The sequence below is a fragment of the Denticeps clupeoides genome, chromosome 2, assembly GCF_900700375.1.
Source record: "Denticeps clupeoides chromosome 2, fDenClu1.1, whole genome shotgun sequence".
NCBI lineage: Eukaryota > Metazoa > Chordata > Actinopteri > Clupeiformes > Denticipitidae > Denticeps > Denticeps clupeoides.
This window is the reverse complement of record NC_041708.1, coordinates 2048647-2065385: the sequence shown is the minus strand read 5'-3', so window position 1 is coordinate 2065385 and position 16739 is coordinate 2048647. Positions and strand designations below refer to the sequence as shown.

The window sequence follows — 16739 nt, the reverse complement described above, 5'->3', positions numbered from 1 at the left end:
AGTCATGTGCGTGTGTAAGTTATAGTTATGAAACATGTGACAGCCTGATATCTGTAAAATGGTATGTTTCAAGTGTTCATTGTCCAAGAAAACAATTGTTTACTGTCGAGTATTTAAACTGTGGACTGTGGGCGTGTTCATTAACGTTGCTATATTCATACACGCCTTTTGTTGGCGTGTAACTATTTTTTTTTATAAACCAAGAATAAAAGGGGAGGAGCCTGCAGGCATGATTGACAGCTCTCACACTCCATACATCCACATTCTGGACCACATTCCTGTCAATACGTGACACGCCCAGGCGCCCCTTCTCCTCCGTTTCCCTCCACACTCCCTATACCCAAACGTGACCACGCCCACTATCAACGGCCACACACAGATTTAACTCAAGCGTTCTGATTGGTGAACTGACGAATGTGACATGCACCATGTGTTGTGACGGTTCCTTTTCTTCTTTTGCAGAACAACACATTCACTGATGAGCCGTAACATTGTGGCCACATGCTAAACGTTCTTAAAGCCCGTTCTATGTCTGTTCCCAGCAAATCAACTTTTCACATTTACAGCATTTACCAGACGCCCTTATCCAGAGCGACTTACAATCAGTAGCTACAGGGACAGTCCCCCTCTGGAGACACTCAGGGTTAAGTGTCTTGCTCAGGGACACGATGGTAGTAAGTGGAATTTGAACCTGGGTATTCTGGCTACTACCAGAAGACTACTACCACCCTTAAAGGAAAATGTTGACTTGTTGGCTGTATAATATATCCCACTGACAAGTACCATTATAATGATATGATAAATAGAGGAAAGTAAAATATACTTAGACTACGTAAGTCCAACTAATAAAAAAAACTGTGTAGACGCATCTTGGGGTTGTGTCCTTTTGATGCTGTTAGAATATATCACTTACAGTATGTTGGATGGATGGATGGATGGATGGATGGATGGAGCAGAGGATGAAAGAAACACCAGCCCAACTTTCCAGACTGTCAGGGGTTGGATTGCATTCAGCTCAAACCCATGGAGAAAACCTGCCCGCTCTTCACGTCCTGGTTGATATGTGCTCCTATGGAAGGTAACTCATACTTTGGTTTTGAAGGCATTGTGTCAACTGTCAGCTTGCATGATGGGACGTCCGGCTTCAAAGCATGGCAGCCGTGAACTGTCACTCCGCACTTCTGCCAACCACACGTCTGTCGAGTTCCACACCTTCACTGCCTGTTCCAGCAAGGCTGCGAATTGTTCTCCGACTGTGTTGCACACTTCCGATGCTCTGCGGGCTCCTCGGTTTGAGCTCCAGGAGATCCTACAGTCCCTGGGGTGGACCAACGATGCCTTTACGCAGCAGATCACTGTTCTTTTCACTCCTTCCCATGTCTCATAACAACATTTTCTGAGCTGGAGAAGTCTGGACAAGGAACCCTTCAGACATCCTCAGAAACTCTCCATTTTAGGAGGAGAGCTCCAGTGCATCAAATACTGAAACTGAACTGAAGTTCGAGTTTCTTTGTTGTCTAGCCGTTAATTCATGTAAATTCTTACACTGGAGAAGTGCTTGGTTTGAATTCCTTTCTTCTGTCTGCTTGGACACTAATCTTCTTTTATGTCTGATTCATGCTGCGTTTGGTCCTGGAATGCGGATAAAAGCATTTTTTTTTCCAGACTGTGTATCTTCATCAAGGCCATGAGACAAAAAAGGATTGCTGGTTGCTTCGCTGGGTTTTTACGAGACATTCGCAGCTCATCTTGGCTAGTGGCTGAGTGGCAGAGCTCCAGGGCCCAGCCTGGAACCTCCTTCGAGAGGCTTTTTCTGCAGCCTGGGCGTAAATCAGATCTCACCGCTGACCCTCGCGACCCCGGGCCCAGTTTGTGGGCCCAGCTCATCCAAATGCGCCTCCTGTAACATCAGCTCAACTGAGACACAAGAGCGAAGGGGGGCCAAAAGAATAACTCCCACTCAACTGGATAAACTGGGGCCAAAAGCTGCTGGAAGGGATTCTGCACTCAGCTCACAAATTTTATGCCCCATTTTGCTCCATCTGGGCGTCCCGCCCCCCCCCCCGTAACTCCATCACTACCACGCGAGGTATCGCCGAGGCGAAGCACTTATCGGCAACAAATCGCTCACGGCCTGTCAGCGCGTGCTTCTCCGAGATGCTCCGAGGAAACAGAAAGGGGATTCTAAAGAGCCTCCCGAGCTTTTAGTTCATCCCCCGCCGCACGTCGGCCTTGATAGTGTGGAACACGACCAGCTTTTACCGCTTTCCCTTATACATTTATTTTCCCACCGGCCTTATCTAGCCGAATGGAGCCGGTAGCGGCTTTTCTTCCCCGTAATGCAGCCCAGACTGCACATATTCATCCACATGATTCACAACGCTTGACCAATACGGTCCTCTTTTCAAAGAGAAGCACACAAAAATGAATCACCCACACCCATTAATTGTATGCTGCTTTGTGTACTGTCGTTAAAATTGTACATTGTGTTATACAGCTTGAGCAGAACAATACATTTTGGGAACAAGGTTTAGCATGTTTCATTAAATTATGAAATAATATTATATATAACAATACAGCAATGCACTTTCTGTTGCACTCTCTGGCTTGATGTGATTCATTTGGTACCCAGTAGATGGCAGCACTTTCGCTGACTTTCTTTTTGTTGCTGTTCATCATTTTACGCTCTTTTTTTTTTTTGCCATAATGAAATTTTGTACAAATTGAGCAAGGATCCGGGTGGGAAAAGATGCTTTCTACGGTGCTGGTGTAGGAGCGGTGGGCAAAGAAAGGCGTAATGTTTGTCCGAGTCTGAGAGGGCGTGAGCCATCGGCCCAGACTTTAGGAGCTCGTAAGTCCACTCCAAGACGAAAAACAAGCCAGGACCGGACACGTACGCACAGCCCACAGCACAGTCAGTGCAGACACAGCCAAAACACAGACCGCTCACGCTCTATTTATTCTCCTGGCCAGTTATACTTTAACAGTTTGATTACGAAAAATGGAAATGGCGATTTTTCCATCGCTGCGCCTCATTTGCCGCACAAGTAAACAATACACCAGGAATATGCCCCATGTCAGGAAAACCAGTGTGGTACGCCGATGACCCCAGATCATTTATAGAGGAAGTGATCAGTTCTGGGTCACCAGGACCCCCAACTATGAATACAATCTTTTTATTCACTCTGTTCTAGTTTCTGTACAGAAGTCAGACAAGAAGAAGGTTACAAGTTCATCTAAATCTTCTCTAAAGAGGAAGGTCTTGAGCTGCCGTGTGAAGGTGCTCAGTGACTGAGCTGGAAGTTCATTCCACCACCGAGGGGCCAAGATGGAGATTCAGTGTCCCAGATAATCTGGGTTTAACCAGAGCCACTCAATGCTGTGGACCTACGCATTCTGGATGATGTCATTCATTCTGTCACCAGGAGGTGGCAACACCTCAAGCTCATCTGGGATCGACTGATGTTGAAAAGCATCGTTATTAAAAGTACTTGCTCATGGCATAAACCCTGTTAAGAACATCTTCAGACCCATCTATCTTCTTTTTTTTTTTTTACACGTGAATTCCTCAGAAGGTCTGAGAGATGTTGCATCCTGGCTGTGCCTTTATTTCTGTGTAGGTGTACATGCACTTGCATTTGCACAGTTGCTTGTCACTCGTAAAGCGCGTATTAACTGCTACGGACGGTTTTACTGTGGAAACGGGAGTGTCTCAGAGGAGACTTGCAGTATTTGAGGAGTGTGCAGAAAAGCATACTATTTGCTTTGTCTGGCCGGGTGAGGCCAATCTGTCCCGACTCCGGGGTCGCTAAATCTGCCACGTTCTTTTGTGTCACTTGGGGACAGACCTGGGTGTCAAACAGAGACAGAAAAATGGCCAGCATTTAAAATGCACATGATCATAAGATGATGCACACAGAAGCACACACACACACACCAAACAATGTCTATTTTTCACTCTGCTCATTAGCCTTTGTTGTGCTTTTTCGGTGCAATTACGTAGCAAAAAAAAAATATCCAAAAGCAGAAAACTCGATTGACTTTAATGGCAGTAGGAACAAAACATTTACAGATGTTGAGTTGCTTCCTCCTAGGTGAATAAGTACTCATGCAAAGCATTTCCTGCTGTGGGCCGTGGCCTGAAAGGCCACAAGTGGCCCTTGGGATTTTCTATCTGATTAGCTTTCCCATGAACATAAAGAAAAAAACACTTCCTGTTTGAACCTATTTCTCAACCGAAGTCTGAACAGTGACTTTTGTTAACCCCAGTGTGTGTGTGTGTGTGTGTGTGTGCACATGTAGTACATGTAGGCATCTGGCTGTTAATAATAAAAAAAGGTCCTTTGTAAGAATATAATCTCGTACATATTGTAATACGCAGATTCACAGGATGTGGATTAACAATGTTTTGCTCCTGATTACTGCACTATTGTACTGAATAGCACCAGTCAAAATGAAGCACCTTCGTGTGGAGTCCCAGTTCGAACATGAGGCATCGAGTCAGAATGAAACTCAGAAACGTGCATGAAATGCATAAAAAAAGCATTCAAATAACATTTGAAATCAAAGTAAAAAAACCACCACACCATGAATGCTTTGAAACGACTTCCCTCTGAATGCACATGTTTAAAAGTGCATGCCTCTTTGCGGCGGTTGTGGAACGTCCCGCACTCCAGCGTTCAGTTGGCCACCTGTAGACTTACTGTCGCTCCCATTTATAATCTTCCTCATGACTGTAAATCTGCTATATTGTTGTAAATGTGATTTTAATAAAGGCAAATAATAGAACGTTAGAACCTACGCGGGAACCTACATAATCAGTAGTCGAGTTGCACCGATATTTTGTGCTGATGACAGTGCAACTGATGAGAGGCCAACTGTGTACCCTTTTCATCATTGTTATCAGTGTTTGTGTCAAAAAAAGTTTGTGAATTTGTTGTAATGTTAAAACGTAAGATAACTGTGCTTGAAGTGATGCTCGGAGCTGCTATGGATGGGCTCAATGGAATTTTCCGAAGATTTCCGAGGGATGCCTTTTCATAGGCGGTCATTGGTTATTGTCTAGCCCTCTTCTTCTTCTTTTTTTTGATTGGCTGGTAAAGGACAGACTTTAGGACCCAGTGGAGATGCGCTTGTTTCATAGTGAGGCGCTACTGTGCCGCGGTCTGAGAAATATTGGGGGTATATTAGCCTGCAAACAATTTTTCAGCGCGAGTATTACAATGTGTGTTGGGAGTGCGTAACAAAAGACTAAAAAAACGTGACTGTCCCACTCTGTAGGTGTAGGGCCCTGGTGATGGAGGAGGGGGGCGGTGTGGAGCGTGGAAGGGGAGGCGCCCCGCGGTGGCCTGATATGAAAGTTGTCATTATATATTACTACTACTACTTAATAGGCTTTTCTGAGCAGATAAAATCATGTTGGTTTGTTCTTTTCATAGTACAACACTCTAATGCCAACTAGGTTTAAGAATAGTGTTTGTGGCGCCCCCTGGATTAGCATTGGCCTATACTGCCTATGCTGTCACCTACTATGCCCTCTCGCTCTCATTGCATTCATTGACATGATTTGGTGACACCCCTCCGCATCCCCCTAAACTCCAGTACTGTACATAATGGAACGAAGTGCGCTTTTAATTGGTCAGTAGGTAAAGCTGGTGAATGTTTGGATTCTGGTGTATAAATGGGTGAATGTCGCTGGTTTTAGGCCATACATTTTCAGAATCCGGTTCAGAGTATACCACAAAAAAAAGGAAATCTTGAAGGTGTTGGGGACTCCAGGCTCCTACCCATCGCTTTTGGCCTTGATGAGGTGTCCACTGAAGGTAATGTAGGTGTCGAAGTCGTCGCTGAAGATGGCGTTCTCACGCTCGCCCTTGTAGAGGCGCACCCACACCTGGTCATTGTGCTCCAGCTCCAGCATCAGGCTCTGGCTCTGCATGATGGAGCGGTCGCTGGGCTGAGCGTACAGGATGGCCATTTCCTCCTCGTTCCTCATCACGTGCATGTAGGTCTCCTTCTGGTTCCACGTGTGCACGTTCAGACTGAAGAAGTAGATCCCGGGGACGTAGCAGAAGAACTTGCCGCTGAACATGTTGAAGTGGTTGTAGAGGTTGACCAGCTCTGTGTCGAAGACCAGCGTCTGGTAGTAGTCGTTGCTGTGCAAGGCCTTCTTGCGGCCCACCGAGAAGGCGGCATAGTAGGACTTGCAGGAATCTCCAGGAACTCCCATGCTCCCCTTTGAGCCCTTCAAGCCGTTGGGCCCTCGGAGACCGATATGACCCTGCCTGCCGGATTTCCCATAAGGCCCTCTCTCTCCAGAATCACCCTTCTCACCTGTAACAGCAAGAGAATATTAATACCACACTCTTAAATACCGGTGAAAGCATCGATTTTAGTTAATGAAGCGCCAACGATGGTGTAATGGCAAGTCTGTATGCCACAAAATGACTTCATATTGAACCAATTCCATCAGAAAAGACTTATCTGCAAACGCAACACTGTCACTCAAAACCACGTCGCTCTTTACGTAGCTAGTTAGCAAACATTTTTTGCATGGTTTTATTTAAATCGTGGGTTTTGATAATTGGACTCTTTAAACCTTTGCTAGCCTCACACCGCATGATAATGTCAAATGTCCCCAGGTCCACCTCCTTTTATTCTGTTGTCCTTCTCCTAGCTGTCTCATGCTAAATGCTAAAAACAAGAAGCAAATGGGAAACGGTTCTGCATTATTTAGCCGTGGATTCAGACGGCTTTGTGATTTATGCTGCTGGTCTGGCTGGATAATTGCAGTTTTTCAGTGTTAACGGCTGGTTGGAGGAGCCAGGGGAAGTGTGGCGGAGAAAATGGCGCCACTGACCCAGAGCGATTAGATTTTTTTCTTGTCAGTGAATTCCATAGAACCCTTCTGATAAATATAACTGCATTCAGTTGGCCACCTGTAGACTTACTGTCGCTCCCATTTATAATCTTCTTTATGACTGTAAATCTGCTATATTGTTGTAAATGGGATTTTAATAAATGCAAATAATAGAACGTTAGTAGAATATTAGGACATGAGAGCTGTCGCCACAAAATATTAATCCGTGTCAGTCGTGCGCAGTGGACCAGCCGTCCCCATCCAGAACCCTTCTCACTTCTCCGGCCAAGCCTGAGGTCAGTGGCGGCAAGAACGTGCCAGCAGTCAAGAGCCGCGCTGCTGAGGTCCACAAACTTCATACTTCAACAGCCACCTATTATGTCATCTCTTCTCCAGCCAGCATTAAAAAGCTGAGTACATGTGCTTCACCGCATTCGAACATCGTGCAGGATATGTGTACGTGGGAACCTACATAATCAGTAGTCGAGTTGCACCGATTTGATCGTTTATCAGACATATTTTGTGCTGATGACAGTGCAATTGGTGAGACACCAACTATGTACCATTTACCCGTAACATTAAAAGGTAAGATAGCTGTGCTTGAAGTGATGCTCGGAGCTACTATGGATGGAAAGTTATGCTCGGAGCTACTATGAATGGAATTTTCTGAAGATTTCCTTAGCAATTAGTTTTTTTCTAGTCAGTGAATTCCATTGAACCCTTCTGAGAAATATGACTGCAGCCATATTGTACACAAGAAGCTCTGTACCTTTGAGGATGGTGAGGTTTATGTGTGGCACCACCTGGTGTTGTGGCTCAGGGTATCTGTACTGGGAGGGCTCCTCTCCAGGGTCACAGCAGCGCCTGCACGCCGTCCTTCTCCGGTCATGCACATGTAAAACAGATCACCAGTTAGACCGCCGCCTTCCGCTCTGCCAGCGGATGCGGTTTCGCGAGGGACCGTCAGGTCGCGCCGCACACCTGGGGCGCCTGGCGTCATCCTCTGCGGAGCGTGGGGTCCAGGATGGATCCGCCTGGCCCAGACAGAAGAGCACCAGTAGGCCCACGCTGCTCGTGAGAGCGGGTCTGTATCCACAGCTCCCCCAGCTCATCTGTGAAGGCACAAAGGAAGACAGCCTAGCAGTTAAGGAAGCGGCCCCGTAATCAGAAGGTTGCCGGTTCGAATCCCGATCTGCCACTGGTGCCACTGAGGTGCCACTGAGCAAAGCACCGTCCCCACACACTGCTCCCCGGGCGCCTGACACTCAGGGTGATGGGTTAAATGCAGAGGACAAATTTCACTGTGTGCACCGTGTGCTGTGCTGCTGTGTATCACATGTGACAATCACTTCACAGTTGTCTCGGGATGCCACTTTGAACCAGATGGCTCTGGGTGTGAAAAAGAAATAAAGCGTGACATTCGGTGTTCCATGGCAGCCCTAACACGGGGTGTGTTACCATGTCCCAGTCACGGACAGACACCCGGTTCCAGAAGAGGACATCAGTCCTCTGTCCACGCAGCTGAGTGTTTCCCATCGGGCCCAGGACGGCGCTCGCCGCGTCACCTCCACCTCAGCAGCAGCAGTCAAGCGTAATCGGTGGCTTTAACCCGGGGTCACTTGGCCAGCGTTTGATCCTTTTTGAAGTGGCATTTCAAAGCAGAGTCGGTCGACTGGAGGGAACGTTCGCTGTTGAGCTACTCAAGATCGCTGAGCTGAGCGTTGTGACAGCCGACACTGATCCCAAATTCCCAAAAACAGAGAAACAGAGGCATGGCAGGCCATTGGGAAAATAACTGGGGAATATTCATATTATAGGCAGCATCACGACACAGCTATTGTGGAAATAACTGTATACAAACTTTTATTGGGTACATTTAACATACCAACATTACGACTATCATATTCATTTAACATGTTTAACAAATATTCAGTGCATTATTTTAATGATCTTTTCCTATTTCATATTTCAATATACAGCAAATGCACTGAAAAAACTGTCATTTTTATACATCTAATTTAAATGTCACAGGTTTTGGTCAAAATGTTATAAACACTAGCATATTTCAAGCGATCGTTATTTAATATATATATATATATATATATATATATATATTGTAATAATATATTGAAAAAAGAGGCGAATGCATTTAGAAAACAAGTTCGCCGAGTGATCTGACCGTATATCTGAGAGGCGCAGCATGTCAGCTATCTACTTCTACAAATAATTATTTCCACTTTAGTGTGTTAAATGCTGGGCCAAAAAGCCCTAATGAAAAGGTTGTTCAATATTATACTGTAATTTGACATGGGGAATATATAAAATAATTGCCCCTGTTAGCGCCGCGATTGCATCACAGCGCATTTGTTTTAATAGTCTATTTTATTCCATGGAACCCGTATATATATATTTTGTGCATATCATTTTTTTATGCATATTTTTTATATGCATAAAATAAATTATGAATACAGGAAAAGAAATAGAAGTTACGAGAGGATCCACAAGTCTTCTCCGTAGGCCGCAGATGGTGGAGCGTGCTAATCCCCAGATAATCAGCTCGTGCATCATCTGAGGGACGAGTTCTGCGAGTTTCCTCCAGCTAACCCGGGAGAAGCCGCAGCTCGCCTCCATCCACGGTGAAAGTGAAGTGATTGTCATCGTGACATGTGGGGACCTTGCTGAAGGGGACCTCAGCGGCACCTTGGCGGCTCAGGATTCGAACCTGCAGCCTTTCATTTCCCCCCGCTAAGCCACCGGGTGTATAGGCTCCTCCGTTCTTCAGTCCTGTTCGCTGGACGTTTTCCCAGCAGCCACTTCTCCTCCCTCCGGAGGAACGGGTTCAACAGTTCATCCGTTCTGCAGGCCACGGAGCAACGTCTGTTCCGACCGCCCTCTGGACCATTTACATAACCTGGGGAGTGTTGGTGCCTCCTTGTTCTCCGAGGAACCGCGTCGCACCCAATGTTATCAACCGTGGCTCCAACCGCTTCTAGTCTTAAGATCTGCAGGCTGAAGAACAACAAGTCCTGCTGGCTTGGACGGGGTAGCGGGAGGGGACCAGCAACAGGAACTGAGCTGGGATGGCGCCAGTTGGGTCACGTCACTAACCTACATTTCACCGAGAAGGCTTCCGGCCATGGCGTCACGATGGCACAGGCAGGCGCTGACTTGTTCCTCTCGCCGTCTCCAGCCCGTCCAGACCATGAGCAACCATCAGATCCCATCAGCACAACATCGACTAAACCAACATGTAGAACCCACATGCTGTTTTTCCGTATTCGCAGAAGCTCTGCAGGAAGAAACTTGAACCTTGACGTGACGGACGTGCCCACGGCGCCACGGAGCGATGACACAACCTCGCGCCAATGCGATGCGGCCTGCTCCTGGGAGGCTTTACTGTGCCCCCAGGACAGAAGCTCCGAGCACGAACGGGCGATAATAACAGAAACAAGGCTGCTACATTTCCTCCAGTGGCCCTCCATGACCCCAACAGGCGCTGTTCCTGCAGCATGGACAATTTAACGCTGCATACTTGGCAAAGCTAGGCGGGAATGCTTTGGAATTCTTCATCGCCCGCTCTCCTCCATCACCGCCGGCGGAGATGCCAGCTTTTCCCGGGGAAAGAAGAAGACCTACCTCTGCAGCTCCAGACGGCGTCCTGGTCAAGACTCGCCTTCGGGTCGGAGGGCCGGAGCGCCAGTGCGTGAGGGACACACCCCCCCCCCCCCAAACACAGCGTGCCGCCGGGAGCCTGGGAAGACCGCAGGACGGGAGGAGGGCTGAGGGAGGAGCACGAGAGGGAGGGATGAGAGGAAAACAACTGGGGGGGGGAAGAAGGAGTCGGGAATATCCTTCTGGAATATGTCAAGCTGTCCTCTCGCAGCCTAAACTATTTCAAGACGGTAAATCCTGTCCACACACGCTCACACAATCAAGGAATTGTCCATAAAGTTTCTTTTTTTTTATTGTAGAACCACCTACTAGACGTGTTGTTATGTCCTGAGCTCAGCAGGTCTCAGGAGGTGAAGAAGAGGTTCTAAAGTTCTGGATCAGGGGTCCTGGGCTCTTTTTCTTTTATCCGTAGCATGTTATTAGTTTGTTTAGATCTTTTCAAATTTTGGAGAAAAAAACTATTCTGATCTCGATGAAAACATCTGGTTGATTTTCTTTTCCTTCACCTGATCAACCGTTTGGTTTTCCGTCTGTGGTCTGGAAGTCTTTTTATCTCCTGTTTCTTTGCATTTCATTCCACTGTTTACTCCACTGTAGGTACTTTAGTGGAAAACATGCTTAGATCTGTCGTACATTAATTTTCCCCCAAATATAGGGAATAACTTAAATGATATATAACTTAATTAACTTTATAAAATTCAAGTTAAAATACATGTCTAATTTCATGTACTGTACTGTAATGAATGAAATGCTGCATGATACGAAAACCAGAAATAATTGTACATTAATTAGTTTAAAACCAGGACACTCGAACCCAGGTTCGAACCCCACTTACTACCATCGTGTCCCTGAGCAACACACTTAACCCTGGGTGTCTCCATTGGGACTGTCCCTGTCACTACTGCCCCTCTGTCACTCTGGACAAGGGCGACTGGTAAATGCGACAAATGCGCGCCTGTCAGGTGTCGTTGCTCCAAGTTGTCACTAGATGTCAGCATCGAATCACAACAGATCCCGTGGACGGTCATATGTACAGAATAAAATAAAAAAAAAGAAGTGTATTTATTTCGAATTCAGTGCAGTTCTTCAAATATGAGTTTTCAAATTATGAGTTTTAATTCATTACTGCTTTAAAAATAATAATAATAATAATACAATAAACGTTTCGTGTTGTTCCTTTATGATGTTTATTGGTCGGTTTTGTAATCGACAAGCTGATCGCAGCGCGTTGGTGAACACGTGCCGCCAGGATTACGTAAGAGAACAACGTGATCGGAATGAAAACAGCGTCTGGGCGGGGTCCGGGTCGGCCAATCGGAATTCAGATCAGCGCAGAGGGCGGGGAATATAGAAACACAATGAAGTTGTTTTTTTATTATTATTATTAAATACATTTATTTATTAGTTAATCCAAATACATGAATGCATTCAATACATTAACAACGTTTACGTCCTGTTTACGATATTTAATATATCGCATTGGCATTGGCATTGGCAGATACATGTTAGTAATTATTATTTAGAGAAAAGAAGAACGTTTTCATGAGATATTTATATATGGCACCAGCGTGCCGATTCATGCGAATTACAAACCCAAATTAAAAGAGATTTTTATTCAGCTGTTAATAATATTATCAGCTGTTACATTTTGGCTGTTTCATTGCGCACTAGACCGACGAAAACGTACACGTAAATGACATTTACATCACGCCTAAATGTGACTTATTCCGGCCAGAGTCTGTGTGAAATATTAATAACTGTTTCGGCGGATCCCGGAAGTGACGTCACGGCGGCACTGCGCAGGCTTCCATAGAAGACGTCGCCTCGTCCCCGCCGGGCTCCGCCGCCGAAATCCGCCGCCATCCGTGGCCGCGGGCCGCGTAATGACCCGGCGAACACGCGGAGCACCGAGTACGCGTCCGCAGCTCCCCGCCGGCACCCATATTGTGGCGCTTCCGACCGCGGCGGGCGGAGAAAGCGATGGTGACAGGCGAGCCGCGCTGGGAGGAGAGACGAAGCGCGTAGGCTGGGCCGCCTGCGCCGGGCGACATTAACACCGCGACAGGGGCGACGGCCATGGAGCTGCGGGTCGGGAACAGGTACCGGCTTGGCCGCAAGATTGGCAGCGGCTCCTTCGGGGACATTTATCTGGGTGAGTACAGGAACGCGGACGGAGTTGTCGCGGGACACGCCCCGCGACGTCAGCCGAGTGGGTGACATCTGGCGCCCCAAAATAAGTGGCAAAGTGTATAAATTACAATAATTAGAATAAATTAGAATAATTCGTGTCGCCTGGGCGTTACTACAGGTGCTGCTGTCCTGTATGTGAACTTTGACCCCGCCCCCCAGCTGTTTTTGTGGGGGACCAGTGCCATGGCACCCCTTTTTCCTCTCCTTCAGGTCCCCTTTATGGATTGAGCTCCTCTGTTTGGCCCTGGTAGTGATGGTAAAAGCGCCGGGCGGAGTGGGGGGACCCCCCACCCCCCAGTTATGTAACCGCCACCTCGTTGTGCGGCGGTAATTCGAGACCGGCGAGATAAACGGCGCGTAACCACGACCTCTCGTTGTTTTTTTCTTCTTCTTCTTCTTCCTCTCCTCCTCGCCGCGCCGCAGGCACGGACATTTCGGTGGGGGAGGAGGTGGCCATCAAGCTGGAGTGCGTGAAGACGAAGCATCCGCAGCTCCACATCGAGAGCAAGATCTACAAGATGATGCAGGGCGGAGGTGAGGTGCATTCTGGGATTTACTCGCAGGTTAAAAGTATTCGAGTTTTCACACCGCCTGTTCGCGTGCTTCCCAGTGGGCATTCCGACGATCAAGTGGTGCGGCGCCGAGGGCGACTACAACGTGATGGTGATGGAGCTGCTGGGCCCGAGCCTGGAGGACCTCTTCAACTTCTGCTCCAGGAAGTTCAGCCTTAAGACGGTCCTGCTTTTGGCGGACCAAATGGTAAGTGGCCGGCCCGCCGCTTCCTGTAAGGAAAATGGAGGCTAAAAAGCGCGAACGCGGCGCACGTTGGTGTTTCAGATCAGCCGCATCGAGTACATCCACTCCAAGAACTTCATCCACCGGGACGTGAAGCCGGACAACTTCCTCATGGGCCTGGGGAAGAAGGGCAACCTGGTGTACATCATCGACTTCGGCCTCGCCAAGAAGTACCGCGACGCCCGCACCCACCAGCACATCCCCTACCGCGAGAACAAGAACCTGACCGGCACCGCCCGCTACGCCTCCATCAACACCCACCTGGGCATCGGTAAGGCCGGCGAACCGAGCGATCGAGCCGCAAGGGGGCGGGGTCTCAGCGCCGCTACGCTCCTCTCCCGCAGAGCAGTCCCGCCGCGACGACCTGGAGTCCCTGGGCTACGTGCTGATGTACTTCAACCTGGGCTCGCTGCCGTGGCAGGGCCTCAAGGCCGCCACCAAGAGGCAGAAGTACGAGCGCATCAGCGAGAAGAAGATGTCCACGCCCATCGAGGTGCTGTGCAAAGGCTACCCCTGTACGTACGGCGCGAGTCCGCTTTTACTTTCGTGCCGCTTTCTTGTCTAACCCGGCCGCTGGTTTCAGCCGAGTTCGCCACGTACCTGAACTTCTGCCGCTCGCTGCGCTTCGACGACAAGCCGGACTACTCGTACCTGAGACAGCTGTTCCGGAACCTGTTCCACCGCCAGGGCTTCTCCTACGACTACGTCTTCGACTGGAACATGCTCAAATTCGTACGTTCTGCGCGCGCTACGTACGCGGAAAGTGCGGGAGCGGCGGAGGCGTGAACTTCGGGTTTTGTTCTCAGGGCGCCAACCGTGCGGCCGAGGAGGCGGAGCGCGAGAGGAGGGAGCGCGAGGAGCGACTGCGACACGCCAGGAACCCCGGCGCCTCCGGCAGGCCCAGGGCCGCCCAGGACGCCGCGCCCCTCACGCCCACCTCCCACACCGGTGAGTCTCCGAGATCCCGTTGCGAATTCTACTAATGCGATTCTACTGCGCTACGCGATGCGAAACGCCACTGAAAATGGTGCGGTCAAAATATCACAGTCCCAGGCAGCAATTTAAAGCGCCCAGCACTACAGCGCCATCTACAGGTGTGGAGGTCTCTGCCAACCTCACGGCAAAGAGAGTGCTCGACAGCGCCACCTGGTGAGCTCGATCTGAATACGAAAATACCGCTATTTTAAAATCTGGAATGTAAAATATCGTAATATGTTGCCGTGTCGATATTCTCTAACGCTACAGCACAGCGTTACGTCTCTGCTGCTCTTTTTTTTTTTTTTTTTTTTTTTTTTTTTTTTTTAATACATCTGCACGTTGCCAGCAGCTGAAGTCACGTTAGTGGGCGTTTTATTGATTTCTCATAAACCAGCTGAAATGACGTCACTGACTTGGCGTGGTTGTGGTTTTACGGAAGGCCCCCATCACTCGTTCACCCCCCCGTCCTGGGGGGGCTTCCGGTTCGTTCACGCTTCTCTGTTCTTTCTATCTTGATTGGGTTTTGCTGGCCAGGAAATGTCTAAGCAACTAGGTGATAAACTAGAGTGATTTTCTTTATTATTTTTATTGTTATTATTATTATTATATATGATCTCACCTGTGGTGGTTGTGGTCTTGTTCCCATCGGACCCGCCCTGCTCCGGTCCTGCAGCGAACACGTCGTCCCCTCGGCCGGTGACGGGAATGGAGCGGGAGAGGAAGGTCAGCATGAGGCTGCACCGCGGCGCCCCCGTCAACGTTTCCTCCTCGGACCTGACGGGCCGCCAGGACGCCTCTCGCATGTCCACTTCACAGGTACAGGCTAGCCCTGCCCCTTCCACGCCCACCGGATGACCCCCCCCCTTCGAGCCCAACCCAGACTCCTACAGCACTGACCTAAACTGTAAACTTTTTTTTTTTTTTTTTACGTGAACAAAAAAGCTTTGAGCGAAGCGCTCTGACCACATGGACTCTGTTGCATGTTGCCTGTATGCAACCGCTGTTCAAGTCTGATTCTAGCACATTCTGCCATCACGCTTGTTTAATGGCCGAGGACGTCTGACATTAAAGTCGTCACCTTTCCTCCTGACTGGTGGGGGGGTTGGGGCGTGAAATGAAATGAATTTGGGTGGCGGGGGACGCCAGACGTGTAGATGCTGTAACGTTGTCTCTCTTCACCTCAGAATAGCATTCCCTTCGACCACCACGGCAAGTAGCAGCGCACCACGCCCTCGTTTGAAAGGCGGCGCCGGGGGGGGGGTAAGTTCCAGACCGCTCCGATCATAGAGCCGGGAACAACCGGAACAAATGAAAACGAAGGAAAACTCTGCTCCGTCCCTCACCGTAGATCCAGGCACAACAGCTCCGGGCCCCGCCCCCCCTGCAGCACGGCGCATCCAAAAGTCCGCCGGGAACGACCGGCCCGCTCTGTTGACAACCCAAATAACCTAAACTTCTCGCCCGCTCCCTGCGAGGACGGACCACGCCAGCCTGCGTTGCTAAATTATTACTTTCGTTTTTACAGCATTCTCGCGTATGTATCTACAGATGATGTATTATTATTATTATTATTATTATTATTATTCTGGGAAACAGACCACCTGTGTGCGTGTTTTACTTTTTTTTTTTTTTAATAAGTTTTATTTTGGGGATTTTTACGAAGGGGTTTTAACGTCGTCGGGCGTCTCATTACCCAGCATACTGTACAGTTTCAGTTTATATTTCTATAAGCTGTGAATTTGTGGTGGGGTTTCTTTTTCTCCTCCTCTCCCGTCTCCTCTCCTCCTTCCTTGCAATTAATTTAAGAGCAGCTGGGGTGCATAAACCCAGCCGGGATTATTGATCCCGGTTATTATTATTGGCGTGCAGGATTATTCCCAGGGACGCCCGGTTTTTATTAAAAAAGAATTAAGACTAGTTTAAGTACAGTGTAGGTACAGTGCTGAGGGGGTCGTGTGGACCATCCCGGTCCAGCGGGTGGATACGAAGTCAGGTTCTCTCTAGGACGTTGTTCCGGCACCTGCCCGCACGCTAAAGCCCAAGTGTCCAGGGCTGCGATGAGGCATTCCATCCAGTCCATCTGTCCCCTCTAGGTCATCAGGTCAGGGACTCACACTACCACAACTTGGAACTTATGCCAATATATAAGCCCTGAACGGATTTATATCACCGATGTATTTGTGTATTTTACAGCTGTAAATAAAGAAATTTACTATGTATGTGTGTTCTTACTTTATACCACATT

At 48.4% G+C, this 16739-nt stretch overlaps 2 protein-coding genes across 2 annotated transcripts; one reads left to right on the top strand and one right to left on the bottom strand.

Annotated features, from left to right (window-relative positions):
• Window positions 1-4023: 4023 nt before the first annotated feature.
• On the bottom strand, window positions 4024-10639 carry c1qtnf1 (C1q and TNF related 1). Its single transcript, XM_028967923.1, has 4 exons — window positions 10496-10639; window positions 7841-7971; window positions 7629-7735; window positions 4024-6333 (listed from the first exon to the last, which is right to left on the bottom strand). Exons 2-4 carry the CDS (start codon window positions 7969-7971, stop codon window positions 5783-5785), a joined length of 789 nt encoding a protein of 262 aa, XP_028823756.1. The 5' UTR covers window positions 10496-10639; the 3' UTR covers window positions 4024-5782.
• Window positions 10640-12302: 1663 nt separating this feature from the next.
• csnk1db (casein kinase 1, delta b) lies at window positions 12303-16711 on the top strand. The gene is made up of 10 exons (XM_028970174.1): window positions 12303-12683; window positions 13145-13255; window positions 13332-13480; window positions 13559-13787; window positions 13861-14031; window positions 14100-14248; window positions 14323-14464; window positions 15168-15310; window positions 15679-15753; window positions 15843-16711. Exons 1-9 carry the CDS (start codon window positions 12608-12610, stop codon window positions 15709-15711), a joined length of 1203 nt encoding a protein of 400 aa, XP_028826007.1. The 5' UTR covers window positions 12303-12607; the 3' UTR covers window positions 15712-15753; window positions 15843-16711.
• Window positions 16712-16739: the final 28 nt, after the last annotated feature.

What these genes read in the sequence shown, in the direction of transcription:
- csnk1db (XM_028970174.1), top strand. Translation starts at nt 12,608, where the DNA reads ATGGAGCTGCGGGTCGGGAACAGGTACCGGCTTGGCCGCAAGATTGGC. An exon ending in CTTCGGGGACATTTATCTGG is followed by an intron (nt 12,684 to 13,144) that starts GTGAGTACAGGA and finishes GCCGCGCCGCAG; the next exon opens with GCACGGACATTTCGGTGGGG. An exon ending in CAAGATGATGCAGGGCGGAG is followed by an intron (nt 13,256 to 13,331) that starts GTGAGGTGCATT and finishes CGTGCTTCCCAG; the next exon opens with TGGGCATTCCGACGATCAAG.
- c1qtnf1 (XM_028967923.1), bottom strand. Translation starts at nt 7,971, where the DNA reads ATGAGCTGGGGGAGCTGTGGATACAGACCCGCTCTCACGAGCAGCGTG. An exon ending in GATGACGCCAGGCGCCCCAG is followed by an intron (nt 7,736 to 7,840) that starts GTGTGCGGCGCG and finishes TGACCGGAGAAG; the next exon opens with GACGGCGTGCAGGCGCTGCT. An exon ending in AAACCTCACCATCCTCAAAG is followed by an intron (nt 6,334 to 7,628) that starts GTACAGAGCTTC and finishes TTGCTGTTACAG; the next exon opens with GTGAGAAGGGTGATTCTGGA.